A 20,845-nucleotide genomic window follows, 5' to 3' on the forward strand; every position below is an offset into this window, starting at 1 on the left:
GGCCCTAAAGTAGTGTATTTCACTCTTCCCTGGCCCTAAAGTCATGGATTTCACTCTTCCCTGGCCCTAAAGTCGTGGATGTCACTCTTCCCTGGCCCTAAAGTAGTGGATTTCACTCTTCCCGGGCCCTAAAGTTGTGGATTTCACTCTTCCCTGGCCCTAAAGTCGTGGATTTCACTCTTCCCTGGCCCTAAAGTAGTGGATTTCACTCTTCCCGGGCCCTAAAGTTGTGGATTTCACTCTTCCCTGGCCCTAAAGTCGTGGATTTCACTCTTCCCTGGCCCTAAAGTCGTGGATTTCACTCTTCCCTGGCCCTAAAGCCGTGGATTTCACTCTTCCCTGGCCCTAAAGTCGTGGATTTCACTCTTCCCTGGCCCTAAAGTAGTGGATTTCACTCTTCCCTGGCCCTAAAGTCATGGATTTCATTCTTCCCTGGCCCTAAAGTCATGGATTTCACTCTTCCCTGGCCCTAAAGTCGTGGATTTCACTCTTCCCTGGCCCTAAAGTCGTGGATTTCACTCTTCCCTGGCCCTAAAGTCATGGATTTCACTCTTCCCTGGCCCTAAAGTCGTGGATTTCACTCTTCCCTGGCCCTAAAGTCGTGGATTTCACTCTTCCCTGGCCCTAAAGTCGTGGATTTCACTCTTCCCTGGACCTAAAGTCATGTATTTCACTCTTCCCTGGACCTAAAGTCATGTATTTCACTCTTCCCTGGCCCTAAAGTCATGGATTTCACTCTTCCCTGGCCCTAAAGTCATGGATTTCACTCTTCCCTGGCCCTAAAGTCGTGGATTTCACTCTTCCCTGGCCCTAAAGTCGTGGATTTCACTCTTCCCTGGCCATAAAGTCATGGATTTCACTCTTCCCTGGCCCTAAAGTCGTGGATTTCACTCTTCCCGGGCCCTAAAGTCGTGGATTTCACTCTTCCCTGGCCCTAAAGTCGTGGATTTCAAACATGGGTGTTTGGGTACCTTTAGGCCTAAAGGCTTATTATTCATACTCCAGTTTTAGGTGATAAAACCGAAACACTGGAGTATGAACTTAAAACCCATTTTGACCTGAGATCAGATTCTAAAAATGTCTTCTACATCCTGACAGTTTTCTGAAAAAGCTATGTTTCTATGTCAGCCGTTCTTCGATTTTTCAAAAATAGCAGACCTACAAGCTCGTAGCGCGCCACTCGGTGGCGCGCTATGAGCTTGTAGATCTGCTATTTTTCAATAGCTAAAGCATAACATAATGCTAACACCGCCCAAAATGGGTTAAGTAGTTTCAAAAAAAATCTCAGAGGTGATGTGAGACTGCAAGTCATCCCTTTCTCAGGATTTTATTCTATTGCATACAAATGTATAGAATGAAAAGAGTCTCTACTTTCATCGGGGGGAAGACAAAAGTGTGTTACCGCAATGGTTCATTCATGCCTTGTGGAAAATTACTAAACAAACGTGAATGATTAACACTACAGCTGTATTGCATTGACTCAACGAGTGTATCCCTACTGTCTGTTTTTGTAAGATCTGCAGCAATATGTGCTGTTTTTTTTTTATTGAATATTTTATTAGGCAACATATAAATGCAAACAGCACAATGTACAGTCAGGCATTTTTTTTTTGTCCGAAAAAGGATTTCACCGAAGAAAGACCTTGCGGCCTCGTTTCCATTCGGGTCCCATCCACTCACACATGACATGAATAATAATTTAACTCGGTAACAACAGTTGATATAACAGCATATCAATTTCCTCTAAACATGAAATATACAGTATGTGCGCAGGTTGGGGCCGAAGTTAATCGGAAGGGGATTATTAGTATAAAAAGGCTATGTTATGATTAGACACTTGGATATAGACCAATTTACACAATTTTAAACTTGAAACATTTGAGACTTGTTGAGATCCAGTGCTGTGATCTCTGATGAAATGCATGTTTGTTTACAGGACTGTGTGTGTATCTAGGAGGGGATATGTGACTAATTTGAAACCCCCCCTTGACCATTACGTCTACGTTTTGACTATGGGATGAATGCACACACGCCATTTTGTAAAGAACTTGGGGCCCCTTCCCTACTTCCTTCACAGGTGTTGCCGCTGATACTAATGAAGGCTCTGTTCCATTCTGGTCAAACAGAGTCACAGGTGTTGCCGATGATACTAATGAAGGCTCTGTTCCATTCTGGTCAAACAGAGTCACAGGTGTTGCCGATGATACTAATGAAGGCTCTGTTCCATTCTGGTCAAACAGAGTCACAGGTGTTGCCGATGATACTAATGAAGGCTCTGTTCCATTCTGGTCAAACAGAGTCACAGGTGTTGCCGATGATACTAATGAAGGCTCTGTTCCATTCTGGTCAAACAGAGTCACAGGTGTTGCCGATGATACTAATGAAGGCTCTGTTCCATTCTGGTCAAACAGAGTCACAGGTGTTGCCGATGATACTAATGAAGGCTCTGTTCCATTCCGGTCAAACAGAGTCACAGGTGTTGCCGATGATACTAATGAAGGCTCTGTTCCATTCTGGTCAAACAGAGTCACAGGTGTTGCCGATGATACTAATGAAGGCTCTGTTCCATTCTGGTCAAACAGAGTCACAGGTGTTGCCGATGATACTAATGAAGGCTCTGTTCCATTCCGGTCAAACAGAGTCAGACTCATGTGGTCTTTACACGAGAACGGTGTTCATAGAAAACAGCTAAATAAAGTATTGTTTACCGGTGTCCCTTTAGACGAGAATGGTGTTTTCAGGTGGTGAAAACGCAACAAAGTGAAACCACCTTCCAGAGTGGAAATCTTTGAGAATGCCGTTTTATCCCTTCTCCGTGTAAACAGGCAAAACGGTGAATCCGCAAAACTTATGACATCATGGCTCACGTTGGCTCACAGCGCATATGTTTATTACGTTGATGCAGAGCCATATGTGATATAATGGAGTTCCTGAACAAGCCTCCCTCCTCGCCTACAAAGCGCTGCTCATCAGCGATGGTGAATGTAAAACCATGATGTAAATAAAAAGCCTTGTGATAGGCGGCAGCCGCGGCAGCAGCGTTTATGTAGCCTAATGTAGCTATTGTGCATGTTGGCTCACTGGAAACACTCTGCTACCCCAGTGGGTCTCAAAGTGTCCTTGAGTGGGTTACAAAAAATGGCCCATTTGGTTCTATTTGTACAGTCTCTGAGTTATTTTTGTAATTAAAACATTTGAGAACCACTGTACACTAAATGGAACAGAGCCTTAATTGGTATCATTGGTGAAGGAAGTAGGGACGCGGCCCGGAAGTAGGAAGAGTTATTTTGTGTGCCATGATATAGCCCATCGAACTCACCTGAGCTCTGTCTCGCCCTGTGTGTGTGTGTGTGTGTGTGTGTGTGTGTGTGTGTGTGTGTGACAGGGTAAGGTACACCTGGAGATGAAGCTGAATGAAGTGATCACAGAGAACGGCTCAGTGTGTCAACAGCTAGTAGTCCGGTGAGTGAGTATCTAGTTTTGTGGTTGCATATAAGGTGCTTCCTTTGCTCATTACTTTATATATTATATTATTATTGTACTACCAGGCTTGCAATATTACAGTGTTCTAAGCCTTAAAGGTAGGGTAAGTGATTTTCTTTGATTCTCTGGGTTTGATGGGCGCTGGGGGCGTATTCTCTCCTCCGTGTCGTCAGTGCCCATACCCTGGGTGGAGTTGGCGAAAGGGCCTTTCTGTGTGGAGTTTGCATGTTCTCCCCGTGTCCCCTTAGGGTAGGTACAAAAAAACATGGCAGTAATCCTGGTCTCTAAACTGCCTCCCCCTGGCTGGAATGGAACTGGTTGGAATAACGTGTTCCTTCCACACGCTACGTCCAACCAGGGAACCCCCCCCCCCCCTGTCAGGTGAAAAGAACCGGCTTGGACTCCTCATTCATAGAAGGAAGTATGAGGTCAGTCTGTTGCTCTCCTCGGGTTGGCAGAGGCAGTGTAGAACCCAGGATTACATTAGATAATTGACACAATTGGGATAAAATGGTGCATTTATATAAAATGGTGCATTTATATAGCGCCTTTATCCAAGGCGCTTTACAGAGATTGTGCATTACATTCACCCATTCACACACACATTCATACACGGGAGCAATTTGGGGTTCAGTGTCTTGCTCAAGGACACTTCGAAATGAAATGAAATGAAATCTATATTTACCCAGGGTATCTGGGCTAAGCTCAAGAACTTGTTTCCAGCCAGGCCCTGCTCATAGAACACATTTCATCGTAGTGGTTGATGCCTTGTTCAAGGGCATTTCAGCGGTGGTAATTTTAACGTGTCGGACGGCTGGTTCGAACTGGGAATCTTCCGGTATCTAGACCGCGCCGCTATCCGTTCGGCCACCGCTGCCACAAGTTGTCGACAGTAACTCTGAGGGAGCCCGGGTTCGAACTGGCAACCTCACGGTTGCCATCCAGCCACTCTACCCCTGAGCCACCGCAGCCGGGATGAAAACATTTGTTACAAAATCGTGGGATAAATTATAAATGAAAATGAAAAGCGCTGTATTGTGACAGTACTCATTGCTATAGAGCGTGTGTTCAGTAACAGGACACAGGAGTCTCCATGTCTCTCCAGCTTGTCATTTTCAGGTCTGGATACCAATTTTATCCAGTCAGGATATAGAACAGAGTCAGGAATTGTAAAGTAATGACACAAAGAAATGAGAAGAAAAAATTGGAACAGGAACACTATACAAATGAAGCGGATAAATGGCTTCTTCTCTCCTGAAATGTTGTCACCTGCATGCAAATTAAAGAGCTGGAGAGACAGGGATTCAGTGTTACTGAACAAACACGCTATAGCAATGATTACTATCACAATATAATATAGACTATAGTGATTTAACAAAAAATAAAACGTTTTGTTTTAACCAAAAATTATCACTTACCCTACCTTTAACCAATTTTGGGCGGGAACCCCTTTTCGTGTTTTAAACATTATGTTATAATTTAGCTATTGAAAAATAGCAGATCTACAAGCTCATAGCGCGCGAGCTTGTAGGTCTGCTATTTTTGAAAAATCGTGAAAATATTTATTTCAGAAAACTGGAGGATTTAGAAGATTTTTTTTTTAATTTGAGGTCGGGCCTAAATGGGTTAACATTGTCATTGTATGATAGACCTTACACAAACGACCATTATTTCCCATCCTTGGATCCCAGCCCCTCTGGGAGGGTTGCAACGACGCAGAGAAGTTGACACATCTTGCGTTCTTATTTAGAGATCTCATCCTGTCTGTCAGAAAGGAGACAACTGGTAATAAGCCTCACAGCAGGTCATAGTAGGCCCCTTTTCCACCAACATTGGTTCTAGAACTGGTTCCACTCTAGATTCATCGAACCTTGGTGCTTTCACGGAACCAGCTGCCATTTATTTTGGTTCCAGTTCCGAACCAACTTTTGTTTTCAGTGGAAACGCTCTGAACTGGTTCAATGTTAGGCGGGAAAACAGAATCGAACCGGTTCAACCCCGGAGGAGAAGGGGCCACAAGGGGCAATGTTATCATGGTTATATTAGCTCTTTCTCCATCTCCCACTGGAATTAAAATGTTAAAAAAAGAATAAAGATATAGGGGAGCTGGGGCTGGAGCTGGGGCTGCTGCTGGGGGGGTCTAACACCAGCTCACGTAGACCAGGAAGAGTGCAGTGTCAACAATGCATGGAGTGTTGCTGTCACATCATCTAGAACAGATGTGAACAAAAAACAATTGCGCGATTGAATAGGAGTTCTAGTGTTAGACCCCTCCAGCAGCAGCTCCAGCTCCAGCTGCAGCTTCAGCTCCCCTATATCTTTATTTTGTTTTTAATATTTTTTTTTGGTCAATATACATAATTATCAACTTCCTTTTGTAAAAAAAGGTTTAGGGAGAAATTCCCCTTTAAGCTAGGTTGTTTTCCTTTACCACACAGGATTATTACCTCTGTTGCATACACTCTCAATATCGTGTGTGTGTGGGTGGGTGGGTACTTGGTCTGCATGCTTGGCCGCGAGCGTGACCATTTTGTTGTACTTGACAACAGGGTTTTTCTTTTTTTTAATGCTCAGAATAAAAAACATAAATACAGAGGAAGTACCACAGACCCAAACAGAAACTAGCTTTGATATGACAAATGGCAGAGGTGTGGTTGTATTGTAAACGGTGTGACACCCCCACACAGATGCAGCAAACACAAAATTGCTGTCTGCAAATTGAAGTACACACCCTAATGCCTGCAGCATTACTACAAACAAAGCCAAACTCTATTTGACAGATATAGGGGCGGACAGTGGCTCACAGGGGAAGAGTGGCTGGTAGAGCAGCCGGACGGGAACCGTGAGGTTCCCAGTTCGATCCCTGTGGGGGCTCCCCCCCAGAGTTGGTGTCGAAGTGTCCTTGAGCAAGACTCTGAACCTCTTAATTGCTCCCGATGTGCAGGTTGGTGCCTTGCATGGTTTCTTCCACCATCGGTGTGTGAGTGGGTGACTGTAATGCACAATCTATGTAAAACACCTTGGATAAAGGTGCTATACAGAGAGTGAACAATGGCTCCTCCTATCTACCATGTATGCTAAAATACTATATATTGTGGTTTGTGTTGTAATGCGTATATACTCAATGCCACAACTATATATACTACTAATAATAAATGGATCACAAATGATCATCCTGACATTTGTAGTTGCCCGTAGTTGTATAACCCATTTTGACCTGAGATCAGATTCTAAAAATGTCTTCTACATCCTGACAGTTTTCTGAAAAAGCTATGTTTCTATGTCGGTCGTTCTTCGATTTTTCAAAAATAGCAGACCTACAAGCTCGTAGCGCGCCACTCGGTGGCGCGCTATGAGCTTGTAGATCTGCTATTTTTCAATAGCTAAAGCATAACGTAATGCTAACACCAAAAGTGGGATAAGCTCAAGCAATGACTAATGCCTGGTTGCTAATTTGTTTATCACTCACTCGTGAATTGTCATGTCGGAGTCACTCAGTCACAGTGACAGTTCAACCCCTCATTTTCTTATTGTCATGACAGCTCGTGAGTTGACAAGTTATTACCCCATGGGATTATCAGATATTACCCTACTTCTTTTATCACCCCCTCCCTCACACAGGACAAAATAAGTAGAATAATATTGCAGAGATATGCATGTTGTCGTGCATGATGTCGGCTTCTTTTAGGCTTTACGCATGCATCTGGATTGCAATACAAGGTGTGCTGTGCAGTCAGCAGTGTGTGCACTTTGTTTTGTCATTGAGATCATGTCGGTCACATTTCTATTCAGTCATGTTGTGCGTCTCCATTCATACTTGGAGAGCAGGGTAATGATGAATGAGGAGGAAGCGATGGCATCTCAACAGGAAGCCAGCGCTCTTCGCTGTGGTTTAGTGCTGCCGTCACCGTCGCTGTATCTCTCCCTTCATCCGTCACCTGCCTGTCGTCTGTATTTCCCATGTGTGCGTGTGTACAGTATGTGTATGCACAGACATGACTGATCTGATTTTGTGTGAACTCGTAACTTAACCCATTTTAGGCCTGACCTCAAAATTAAAAAAAAATCTTCTAAATCCTCCAGTTTTCTGAAATAAATATTTTCACGATTTTTCAAAAATAGCAGACCTACAAGCTCGTAGCGCGCCACTCGGTGGCGTGCTATGAGCTTGTAGATCTGCTATTTTTCAATAGCTAAAGCATAACATAATGCTAACACCAAAAGGGGTTCCCGCCCAAAATGGGTTAATTGGCTCTATGCACACGCAATTTTGGAAAGAACTTGGGGCCCCTTCCCTACTTCCTACACAGGTGTTACCCATGATACTAATCATGATAGATCGGCTAGTTGAACACATTTTTTTAACGTTTTTCAAAATAGTAAAAGAACGGCAAAGAAGTTTAGGGATATAAGGGGTGACTGGACGGAAATAGCCGGGCCCCTGGGAGTTGTGAGAGATGCACTCTACAGAGAATGATATCGCCATGACTCCCAGCAGGCAAATGATACACAAACATCCTGCCAGTTTGCTAGTCCTTGTCTCTCAACCTCACCGAGTAGTGAGAGGATGGGCTTATTAGGATTCTCTGGTGGCTTCATCTTAATCAGCCATATCCTGTTAAAGGTGCCTTACACAATGGTTGTTTGTCATTACCTGAAGCACTGAGTTAGTGAGCTCCCTGTTGGCAACAAATCACACCTGTGTGAACTGAGTAGTGCAACTCCCATCTCCCCCTGCCTCTCTCTCTCTCTCTCTCTGTAATTAGCACTAGGCAACAGTGCAACACTATCTCTCTCTCTCTGTTTCTGGCACAACAGCGCCACTTTTGCCCCTCCTGGTACTCATAGCCACACACATATCCACACACATAGGTTAACACATGGGTTAACACGGACATTGCTGTTCCTTGGAGTGGTTGCACCACTCAAAAAGGTGCCGGGTGAAAGACGATAGGAAAGCAAACGGTTGCAACAGGAGCAACTGTTGAGTCTGTTCTTCCCTAGTTTTTTATGTGGCAGCGGTGGCCGAACGGATTGCGGAGCGGTCTTGATACCGGAAGGTCGCCAGTTCGAATCAGCGGTCCGACACGTTAAAATTACCACCGCTGAAGTGCCCTTGAACAAGGCATTGAACCACTACGATGAAATGTTCTATGAGCAGGGCCTGGCTGGAAACAAGTTCTTGAGCTTAGCCCAGATACCCTGGGTAAATATAGTAATCATTTCATTTCATTTCCCAAACCCAACGTTTTCTATTAGAAGGTGTCCATTTAACACGGCATTAAAGAACATAAGGATTGTGGTTAAACAAGAATTGATGACATCAATTAATTACCAGCATGCTGCCTTATATCCCATGGCTGAGAGGTCGGCTAGAGGCAAAAAGTGTGTGGTTGCCTAGAGACGAGGCAACTAATCAGGACGATAGGTTGTCGGTACAGCCAATGAGAAACATGGGTCTCAACTACAGCAAGTGGGCGTGAAAGCACCGCAGAGAGAACATTGACCAGCTGTGCTTACACAGCAGCTGGTAAAAAGAAAAAGAAAAAGTATCTTAATTTTCTATTTGATCCTTTCCCTGTCTCCTCCAGCTCACAGGATCATTGGAAGTAGAATAGTTAAGGTGTTGTATGTATTAATTTTATATTTGATCCTTTCCCTGTCTCCTCCACCTCACAGGATAATTGAATGTCAGGGTTTGCCTTTGATAAGTGGGCAGAACTGTGACCCCTACGCCACCGTATCACTCGTTGGACCTGCCAGGTAACTGACTGCTGTTTGCCAATCCTCTTAACCCATTTTGACCTGAGATCAGATTCTAAAAAATGTCTTCTACATCCTGACAGTTTTCTGAAAAAGCTATGTTTCTATGTCAGTCGTTCTTCGATCTTCCAAAAATAGCAGACCTACAAGCTCGTAGCGCGCCACTCGGTGGCGCGCTATGAGCTTGTAGATCTGCTATTTTTCAATAGCTAAAGCATAACATAATGCTAACACCAAAAGGGGTTCCCGCCCGTCTTGGGCCCAAACGCCGCTCCAGTGATGATTCGCCATTCAACTACTCGCAATTACCCGCGACAGAATGGTGCTTTAACTGCTCATATATCACACACAAGCACCGAGCTGCTACAAATATCTGTTTCCACAGCAATGATTTTTGCGACGTAGCGTAAACCGCTGGGTTTTTGCGATGTGACGTAAAGCGACACTCACACCCCACACCAGAGAGAGAGACACACACACGCACATGCACACGCACACACACACACACACACACAGGTCAGACCGGAAGAAATCAAATTAAAAACTTGTTCCAACTGGTTTTCACAGGTCAGACCAGAAGAAAACAAAAGTAAAGAAGAAAACCAGCAACCCACTTTTTGAGGAAACCTTCTTCTTTGAGGTACATTCAAGTATCTCTGTTTCTTCGTCCGGTGTCTGAATATACTAGTACATATTTAACTGCATTGGACTGGCTTGATAGAATCGATTGAAAACTAAACCTATGTTCTCCATCCCTAAGGTCACACGGTCCAGCAGCTACTCAAAAAAGTCACATTTTCAAGTGGAAGAGGAGGACATTGAGAAACTAGAGATAAAGTAGGTTTTCCACGGTTCCACCAAAACTGTAAGGGTCGATTCATACTCCTATTTTACCGCTGTAGTGCCGAAATGATTTCGGCTCGTCAGAAACTTTCAGTAGCACCGAAGAGCCGACTTTAGGACTGTACCCCCCCCCCCCCCCCCCCCCCCCCGAACCTCAAATGACGTCACATTGTAGGCTCTACAGAACCCGAACCGACTTTTATTCGGCTCTAAAATAGGAGTATGAATCGGCCCTAAAAGTCATGGACATGAACTCATGTTCATGTCCATTGTCCATATAGCTTTTATTATTTGTCCTTCTTCACCCATCTCTTTCACTGGCTGGCTTGACAAGAGTTTAAAGTTCAAATGTTCTGCCTTAACTCATAGAGAGCGGTTCTTTTGTTTTGTTTTGTGTTTTGGTTAAGGATTTGTTGAGGCTTGTCTCTTACAGTAGATCTCCCCCTCCTCAAGGTGGACTCGTAGCTTACTGGGTAAGGCTAGACGGGGTTAAGAGGTAATAAACACCCATGCATGGTTTTGAGGTTTGGATTTTTGAGTTGGTTTCATTGCACGGGTTTTGCAGTGTCTTGGCTTTCATACCTAAAGCAGGCAAAGGCAATTAAGTCATTTAGGCCTGACGTCGAAATAAAATAAAAAAGTATTCTGAAAGAATATATATTCCAAAGATTTGTGCCGCATTTTCACGTTTTTTCAAAAATAGCAGACCTACAAGCTCATAGCGCGCCACAAAGTGGCGCGCTATGAGCTTGTAGGTCTGCTATTTTTGAATAGCTAAAGTATAACATAATGCTTTAGTTAAAACACCAAAAGGGGTTCCCTCCCAGAATGGGTTAAGCCTCAGGAGTCTTTTTTTGTATTTTACTTTTCGTTTTTTGTTTTTAGTGTGCATTGTTCTTTGGTCATGCTGTACAGAAACTACAAAATGACATTCCAGCAGACGTGGTTTGAAATTTGCAAATTTGATGTACTACATCAGTGGTTCTCAAAGTGGGGTCCGGGTACAACCAAGGGGTCCTTGAGGGAGTTCCGGCGGTCCCCAGCTACTTGATAGTTTGGAACCAAAATGGACCTAATGGTTCTGTAACTCTGAGGCCCCTTTTCCACCGGTTGGTTCCCAATGGGAACCGGTTCAGTTCTTTTTGGTTCTTAGTCCATGAGCCAGAGCTCCAAAATTGAAACGTTAATTATGAATTGAGTGGGCAAAAACCATACCTATATTAGATTGTTATCACCATGAAACTTCCCCAATTGAGTACTTACACGAAGACAATGATTTATTGTATTACAAATTTTACATGTTTAAATATGCAAATGAGGCATTATGTAGGAAAATAATCGAAAATATGAAAAAGCTACTACTGTAGAAGGGTTATCATGTATTAATTTACTTTAATATAGGGTATAGTTTGCCCACACATTTTGGAGCTCTGGCTGATGGACTAAAAACCAAAAAGAACTGAACCGGTTCCCAGTGGGAACCAACCGGTGGAAAAGGGGTCTGAGAGTGTACAAATGGAACCAAATGTACCCTAACAAGCCCATTTGGTTCCATGTGTACACTCTCAGAGTTAAATTAACATTGATTTTTCAATATAAATTAGAGATATAAATGCCATTAAATGGGGGTCTGTAGACTATTGCATGTCAAACTGGGGGTCCTTGAAATTAAACGGGTTGAGAATCGCTGCGAGAGCCGTAAAAATCTTCTCTTATGGGGGTCCCTGGCATTATCTCTTCAAATGGGGGGTCTGTGGTCTAATTAGTGTCAATTTAGGGGTCCTTTACATGAAAAGGTTTGGGAACCACTGTACTACATTTCACATTGTGATTTTTAAGAGTAGACTTTTCTCATTCTCCATTCTGCAGAGTTGATTTATGGAACAATGGGAATCTGGCTCAGGACGTGTTTCTCGGAGAGACACGGGTATCTGTCAAGATCTTGCGGAACGACCATATTCATAAGGCCTGGTAAGTGCCACTTTAACCCATTTTGACCTGAGATCAGATTCTAAAAATGTCTTCTACATCCTGACAGTTTTCTGAAAGAGCTATGTTTCTATGTCAGTGGTTCTTTGATTTTTCAAAAATAGCAGACCTAAAAGTTCGTAGCGCGCCACTCGGTGGCGCGCTATGAGCTAATAATAAAAGGGGTTCCTTTTGCTAACACCAAAAGGGGTTCCCGCCCAAAATGTTAACAGGTTAACAGGTTCCGTCCATCCGACGTGTCCACACGTCATAAGCAATCCAACCGACGGGTTGCAATGACGTGTGTACACGTCCTAGCGCATCTTCAATGATATCAAACGAGAGAAGAATATTCTGAATGCTTTCCTTTTTTTTATTTTTTTGAGTGGGACTCCAAGGCCACCGCATGATTCGCTCTTCGTTCATATCAGCGTCCCGTTCACTTCCTCATTACTGCGGCAGAAAGAATGCCTCGTATCTGCTAATCTAGGACGCTCTCCGTGGTTTTGATCTGATGGATATACATAAAAATAATCAGAATATTTTCTTCCCGTTTATCAATGAAAAAGCGCTAGGACGTGTACACATGTCCTTTGGAACCGTCGGTTGGATTAGTTATTACGTTCCCACACGTCATGCGGTCTGAATGTGTTAAAATAACCTCTCTGTTCCTCTATGACTGTCTCCCCATTGGTGTGTTTTCTGTTAATCCATTTTGACCTGAGATCAGATTCTAAAAATGTCTTCTACATCCTGACAGTTTTCTGAAAAAGCTATGTTTCTATGTCAGTGGTTCTTCGATTAGTGGCGCGCTATGAGCTTGTAGATCTGCTATTTTTCAATAGCTAAAGCATAACAACATGCTAACACACAAAAGGGGTTCCCGCCCAAAATGGGTTAAATAATCATATTGAATTATTATAGCATTGGTTTTTATCACATTTGACTTCATGGTCAAAGCATATGTTGTAGGCCAAAATGCTAATTACCAATTACCAATAGTGTGTTTTCTTATGTTTAGCACACGGAAATGCTTTCACATATACTGCCGAGTTTGCCTAAATGTTGTACTCTGCAGCCATTCAAAGGAATACACTAATATTAGGAGTTAGAGTTGTGTGTGTGTGTGTGTGTGTGTGTGTGTGTATATATAATATATACACAGTACATTTGAGCGAATGTGCCTGTGAACCATAGGTATCTCCTCCAGCCCAAAGGGAACGGGAACAAGTCCAAATCAGACGATATGGGTTCCCTGCGTCTCAACGTGACCTACACGGAGGACACGGTGCTGCCATCTGCCTGCTACACGCCACTCTGCAACCTGCTGCTCAAGGCCCCAGACGTCAAGGTAACGAGCTAGCAACAGTTAGCTGCTGCACCATCATTATATTAGTATTATTCATTAACCCATTTTGACCTGGGAACGATTCTATAAATGTCTTCTAAATCCTGACAGTTTTCTGAAAAAGCTATGTTTCTATGTCAGTGGTTCTTTGATTTTTCAAAAATAGCAGACCTACAAGCTCGTAGCGAGCCACTCGGTGGCGCGCTATGAGCTTGTAGATCTGCTATTTTTCAATAGCTAAAGCATAACATAATGCTAACACCAAAAGGGGTTCCCGCCCAAAATGGGTTAATAATTAATATCATTTATAATTGATTATAAACAATGATATAACACATTTCCAATCCAATCCACTTCATTCATAAAGCACATTTAAAACAACGGCATTGGCCCAAAGTTCTGTACGCTCGGTGACAAAAATGATATAGTACACGGGTACGGTTTGAGACGGTCTAACAGATGGGGCTACCCCCCACACCCCCCCATTCATGCAGAAGGTTGTGGGTTCGAACCCTGCCTGGGGTTTGAACGTCAGAAAGAGCATGCGGTCACAACGGGTTCAGATCTGAGCCAAGTCTCCTGAGGAGGCGCATCTGAAGGCATGTCCTGGATGGGGTCTCAGGACGTAAAAACTAATCCATATATAGAATTGCCAAATGGATTTGTAATTTAGCTATTGAAAAATAGCAGATCTACGAGCTTGTAGGTCTATTTTTGAAAAATCGTGAAAATATGGCACATCTTTGAATTTATATTCTTTCAGAGCGAACGTTTTTAACTCAAATCTTTGCTTCTGTATATTTTCAGATGGGAGTCGGTGGCCAATTACATATCATTTTTGGGGTTCTTGACATGAAATATTGAGCACCACTGATACAGAAACATCTTTCAGAAAACTGTCAATTTAGAAGACATTTTTTAAATTTCGACGTCAGGCCTAATGGATTAAGTACTAGTACTTAGAAGTTGAAGTACAAGCCCAAAACGCATTGCAGCATGACATGTTGAGAGCTTGTAGATCTGCCACCCTTCAAAGCCATGTGATGGAGCTCCACCATTCATGAATCACTGACTCATTATTTAATCCCCCCATCCCATCCCACCCCCGCCCGTTGTCGAAGCTTCGGATTTCGCTCGTTTTTAGGGCTAGAAGCTTCGAAGAAAAAAAACGATCGAAGGTCAGACCTACTGGAAGATCATTCCACGGAAAATGATCTATCCTCCTGGGTCTTCAGCTTTGTTAACAAAGTACTTTAAAAAATAAAACGGAAGCATTACTTACTCACAACCGACGTGAGTAAGATTTAATTATAGGCCCAGAACGGTATATTAATGACGCTGATTGAGAAGATTAATACCATCATGATGATAATTACTTTTGGTATTTCTCTTTTGTCAGTTACTAATTTTTTAATTTCACATTTTGTTCACAATCTAACAACTTTCTGTCCTCTCTCTCACTCACTCCATCTCTCTCTCTCTCCCCCGTTATAAGCCCATTTCGGCGTCGGCAGCCCATATCCTGGGGGACATTTGTAGGGAGCGTTACGAGGCCGTGCTGCCGGTGGTCAGACTGCTGCTCCACCACAACCGGCTAGTGCCCTTTGTCTCTGCCGTGGTAGCCCTGGAGCTGGACAACACGCAGTGAGTTCACACACGCATGCACGTGTTTAGGGCTGACCTAGTCCCACCTAGCCTATAGGCCCGTTTGGAACCTCGCTCGATGCTCTAAGGCTCCGAGAAGAGGTTCTGTATAGTGGTATCCCCGCATCGGTAGAACAGGGCGTTGAGCCGTCCAAAAACCCCTTTTCGCAGTATCGTTTCCATAAAGTAAAGTTATAGAAGGCAAGCTACAGATGATAAACTTAGGACGGGCACGTAAACCTTTTAGACAGGGGTGCAACAAACTTACTTTACATAGCTTATGAAGTTGGCCAGTAACGGTCGAAAGTCGATTTTCCAAATGACTTCAGTTCACTCGACATTCGACCAGGGGAGGCGCTAAATGGTGCCTCTCCTCCGGTTGCAACTTCCGACAAAAACATGTTACTGGCTAACTTCATAAGCTATGTAAAGCGGTTGCTTCACCCCTATCTAAAAATGTTAAGTGCCTGTCCTAAGTTTAGCATCTGTAGCTCGCTTCTCATACATTTACTTTTTGGAAACGATATTGCAAAAAGGGTTTTCGCCACTGTTTTTGGACAGCTCAACACCCTTTATACTGATGCAGGGATGCCAGGGATACCTCTATACCACACTCTATGCTAAGGGCGTACAGTGCTTATGACAAAGGGCACCAGACGGTTGTCGTGGAGCAGCAGTATAGCACATATCATTTTTGGGGTGCTTGACATGAAATAGTTTGAGAACCACTGATATATAGAAACATGGGTTTTTCAGAAAACTGTCATGATTTAGAAGTCATTTGTAGAATCTGGTCTCTCAGGTGTCAATGATTTCTGTTCCTGCCCTGGACACATATATGTATTCTATTCTTGTTTTGTTCAGGGAGGCCAACACCATATTCCGTGGCAACTCGCTGGCAGCGCGCTGCATCGATGACATGATGAAGATCGTGGGGAAGAGTTACCTGACCGTTACACTGAAGCCTGTAATAGACGAGGTATGAAGCGCTGAAGCTTGAATTAAAAACCCACGAGCATGGCATTCTCTTTTGGTGTTAGCATTATGTTATGCTTTAGCTATTGAAAAATAGCAGATCTACAAGCTCATAGCGCGCCACCGAGTGGCGCGCTACGAGCTTGTAGGTCTGCTATTTTTGAAAAATCGAAGAACGACTGACATAGAAACATAGCTTTTTCAGAAAACTGTCAGGATGTAGAAGACATTTTTAGAATCTGATCTCAGGTCAGAATGGGTTAAGGATGCGCTGTGATTGGCCAGTGCACTTGTGCAAGGACGCGCTGTGATTGGCCAGTAGCCACTTTGAGTGGCAGTCGGGGCAAACGCTCTCACCAGAAAATGACTCACTATTCTGTCCTTGTCGGGTCGCAACTCGGCCAAGCGAACTTGCAACGTTCGACACGGCAACTCGCTCGTTTTAGCCCACTCGATGGTGTCTCTCGTGGTGTCTCTCGTTCGCTTGAGATGGCACCGCTCTGTCGCGGTCTAAAACTGTACTTTATCCCGTGCTACTAGTTAGTAGAAGGGGGCGTGACCATTTACTCAAACGTGGAGAGGATTCCATGCTCGCTTCCACGTGAATATTGTCACATTCACTTGGTGTACCTTTAGAATTTCGTTTTTTTTGCATCCATGTTGAACGGCATGTCATACGAGACAATTGTACAAGCTAATATGGTGCAGCTTCTATGGTAATCCTCAGTCAAATTGGCCTTTTTTAAATCAATGTTTAAAATAAATTATATCAAGATATAGCCCGCACAACTCCAAACAGTCTCAAACTTCTTGAGCATTCTTACCGGGTGCGCGGTCGGGTAAATAACTTAAATAGAAATTTCTCTAAAAGAGAAAACCAGCACTCACGGAACTCATGTTTTAAGGCACTCTTAATTTATTTAATTGTTGACATGGTATGCTGCAGAGCAGCAGCAACGAACGCGTTTCGGCGTTCAAGCCTTCATGTGACAACGCTGAATTAAGAGTGCCTTAAAACATGAGTTCCGTGAGTGCTGGTTTTCTCTTTTAGAGAAATTTCTATTTTTATAAATGAGCCTGCTATTGCCCTAAAACAAAATGTTAAACCAATACAACACTGCCTTGTTTACTCTTTTATCCTTTCGTCCGTTCAAATTTCTAAAATAAATCTGCCACCAGTTTGGTCTGACAATATATTATTTGCTTTCACTCTTTCCCATATCATGTTTTTTTTTGTAGATCTGTGAATCCAATAGAACATGTGAGATTGACCCCATCAAACTGAAGGAAGGAGATAACGTGGAAGTCAACAAGGTAAATCATCTTGGCTTTCATCGTCAGTAGGATGTTGGCTATCTTGGCTTGCATCGTCAGTAGGATGTTGGGTATCTTGGCTTGCATCGTCAGTAGGATGTTGGGTATCTTGGCTTGCATCGTCGGTCAGGGCTGGACTGGGACAAAAATTCGGCCCACCACAACCAGCGCGCAGATAGCAGAAACTCTACCGCCCACTCCGTCGTGGCACACACAAACAAACAAGCACTAATACCACCACTTTTACAGAACAACATAAATGATACAAACCAACAGACAACTACACAACCCTTTTGTAGAGGGTTTATTTGTCACTGATACAGGTAGAGTGAAATTATAATGATGGCACTGGCAGAATGGCAGCACGCCCGGACCTTTCCTGGTGGCCTGCCGCCTATTGGCCTGCCTGCCTGTCAACGGTCGCGGCCCACCGGGAATAAGCCCGGTACGTCCTGTGGCCAGTCCAGCCCTGTCGTCAGTAGGATGTTGGGTATCTTGGCTTGCATCATAAGGAGGATGTTTGCTATCTTGGCTTGCATCATCAGTAGGATGTTGGCTATCTTGCACACTCTGAGCAGGAGTCTGCAGGAGTCATGTTTTTTTTTGTTGAGGGGCGATGGCCCCTCCTATGTCCAGCTTTTAGTGTATGTGCTAACACAAACGTTGTCCTACATAAACATTAAATCCCATTGACAATGACTGGACAATTTTGACGTGTCCGTGTAAACGCAAACATTGCGTAACACAAACATTGAAGATAAAGGCGAGGACACAAAATCTGATTGGTCTGAATGAGATGATGATGATAAGATCGCCCCTCACTTCAAACGGGTGTGATTTTTCTTTTTCTTTTTTCCTCTTTTTTTTTTTTTTTACAAGCAAAATGTTTTCTTTTTTTCTTAGAATGAATGGACATCTGAATAGTTGAATGGATGCTGACTACATTACAAATACTACAGACAAATTATGATATAGCCAAAATAAACCCACATTTGGATAAGGTTAGTTACTAAGTATCCATTATAGTCGCACTTCCCACCAATTCCCACATGCACATGCATACAACATGTGAGACTAAACTTAAATGGTAAATGGTGCATTTATACAGCGCCTTTATCTACCACAACTGTACCCCTGAGCCGCTGCGCCCCAGTAAACGTATTCACTTAACTTTGACAGATGGACTGAAAGTTTGTGTGTGTGGTACCGTGCTACTGACTGTGTTGGTGTGAAGCCTTGTTTATACTTTGTCGCACAAATTAATGATTTTCAAGTTGGTTTTTTTTGTGACACTGATGTTGAATTATAATTTGTTTTGTGGTCGGGCCCCTTTTTGAAAAGGGGCTGTTGGTTTTCATGGTTCGGCATTTAGCAGTAACATGGGGAATGAAGAAGCGGTCACTAGAATGTCTTCACTAAAGGAGTTGTATAGAATGTGTAGTGCCTAAAGTCCTATACTTAATGGCACTACTGGTTGCCGACGGCCAGGTGGAAGTTCTCACGTGTGCCACTGTGCCAGTACAAACTGATCTCCAAAACATGTCCGTTGAGTTTAACTTTACTTTATTTTCTGCAGTAATTTTCCTATACAACATACAGATAAAATAATAAGAAATAAACTGTAACAAACACAGGCGACCAGCCCTCCTGAACACAGTGGGAAAACTGTTAGCCTCTGCCGTCTGCCACTGGCAATTAGAGTTCTCAATCTCTGCCCGAACCCGGCCCGGCCCGACATTTTCGGGTAGGGCCGGGCCCAAAATGCACGATAATTAGTCCGTGTGTTTATTTTTTATTTTTTATATAATTTTATTATAACAAAAATTACAATTATGTTGTTTGTGTAATGTATTTATTTAATATGAAGAGGGCTGAGCTGGTGAATGTTGGCGATTAACTTTTACAGTTTAGGCTATTATACTATATGTGACTGAAGGAGGAGGAGGCGATGATCAGCAGCAGCGCACCAAAGTGACAGAATAGAACGGTGGTTGTTGAACTTGCTACCGCTGGCTGGCCTCTGGTTTGCCAACCAAATGAGCTGCTTACTGCTCAGCATCAACTATATAACTTAAGTCAACTTGCCATATGCTTAAATGTTTTATAAGACCATCGATTTATCCGCAATAGCTCGTTTTGGAAACGTCGGGGCTTAACGAGACACTGCTGTCTCGTTGAACCCAGCTGGGTGAATAAGCTAAATTAGGCTACCTAATCAACGGTAAATGCTCCATATAACTATGAAAGCGCCTGCACGTAATATAGTTACATGATGACCAAGCAATGTTACAGTCACACTGTAGGCTACAGCTATTTGCTTTACAAATCGTATCGCAGCGCGCTGTACAGCTGAGCTATTTAATTTCCCCATCGTAGCGCAGCGCGCCTCGTTGTGTGCCCACTGCCCAAAATAAAAGATCTGCAAGCTGTCGACAGACTCGACACGCCATCGAGCGGCATGTTGATGGTTTGTATGTCTGTTCTTTTGGTTAGGCAACGCACATTACGCGTGGTATGTGGGTTTGAGAGGCAATGATTAATGTAAACTATACAGTAACCTAGTAGATTATAGCCAAGTTGACAATTGTCATAATATTGCCAGTAGCCTATTGGACATAATTAACTGCGTCACTTCAGAGGATCGCTGCTACTTTGATTCAGAAGATGTTTACTCACCCCTGGAAATTGCTGGAAACCATTAGAATGTTGAAAATGGAACATTATCAGCCAATTAACGTGAGTTACATAAATCCTTTATTTCGGCGACTAGACTATTAGTGCGTTCTCTGACACGGTCGTCTCAATAATCCACGGCGCCGTGGCCATATAGTGGCATTTTTCTTTTTCCTTTTTTTTCTCTTTTTTTTCACTCGGGCTTTTTCGGGTTTTCGGGCCTGATATTATGGTAATTGTTAGGGTCGGCCCGGACCTCGGGCCGACCCAGTTAGGGTAGGGTAGGGCCGGGCCTTAATTTTCAGGCCCGATGAGAACTCTACTGGCAATACCTGTGCCTGATCAGGAGCCTGGTTAAATACCTGGGCTGGCCTTGACATTGACCAAACTGCAGTGACATTGTCAATCAGGAAAACATTAGGTCATAATGGCTCTTACAGAATGTGTGTGTGTGGTCTTCTTCTCTTCAGGAAAACCTCCAGGGTTATGTCCAAAAGATCTTCTCCTCCATCACCCAGTCCAGTGCATCCTGTCCGCCTCTTATGTGTGACATCTTCAGGTCGCTGAGACAAATGGCATCGAAACGTTTTCCAGGTGACTTTTACAACCAGTGGTATTTCCCTTCCTTATCTGTCCTTTATGGGGACAGAGTGGCGTTCCTTACGCACCGCCATTACGACGGGGTGCATGCTGTGGTGTACATTGTTCAGACGTACTAACAACAGTCCGACAAGCGTGGCCGGTTAACCCATTTAGGCCTGACCTCGAAATTAAAAAAAAGTCTTCTGAAAGAATATATATTCAAAGATTTGTGCCGCATTTTCACGACTTTTC

The 20,845-nt window shown here is 43.4% G+C and overlaps 1 protein-coding gene across 1 annotated transcript in view; it reads left to right on the forward strand.

Annotated features, from left to right (window-relative positions):
* The window catches only part of rasa2 (RAS p21 protein activator 2), an 80,043-nt gene that overhangs the window by 33,502 nt on the left and 25,696 nt on the right, over positions 1-20,845 (forward strand). The window contains exons 5-14 of the mRNA XM_079514659.1: positions 3,386-3,462; positions 9,163-9,246; positions 9,814-9,886; positions 10,007-10,083; positions 11,959-12,060; positions 13,255-13,408; positions 14,901-15,049; positions 15,914-16,028; positions 17,264-17,338; positions 20,482-20,605. Coding sequence (XP_079370785.1) covers positions 3,386-3,462; positions 9,163-9,246; positions 9,814-9,886; positions 10,007-10,083; positions 11,959-12,060; positions 13,255-13,408; positions 14,901-15,049; positions 15,914-16,028; positions 17,264-17,338; positions 20,482-20,605 — 1,030 coding nt within the window. The remainder of the gene's footprint in view (positions 1-3,385; positions 3,463-9,162; positions 9,247-9,813; positions 9,887-10,006; positions 10,084-11,958; positions 12,061-13,254; positions 13,409-14,900; positions 15,050-15,913; positions 16,029-17,263; positions 17,339-20,481; positions 20,606-20,845) is intronic.

Source organism: Electrona antarctica, assembly GCF_951216825.1.
Source record: "Electrona antarctica genome assembly, chromosome: 11".
NCBI classification, from domain to species: Eukaryota; Metazoa; Chordata; class Actinopteri; order Myctophiformes; family Myctophidae; genus Electrona; species Electrona antarctica.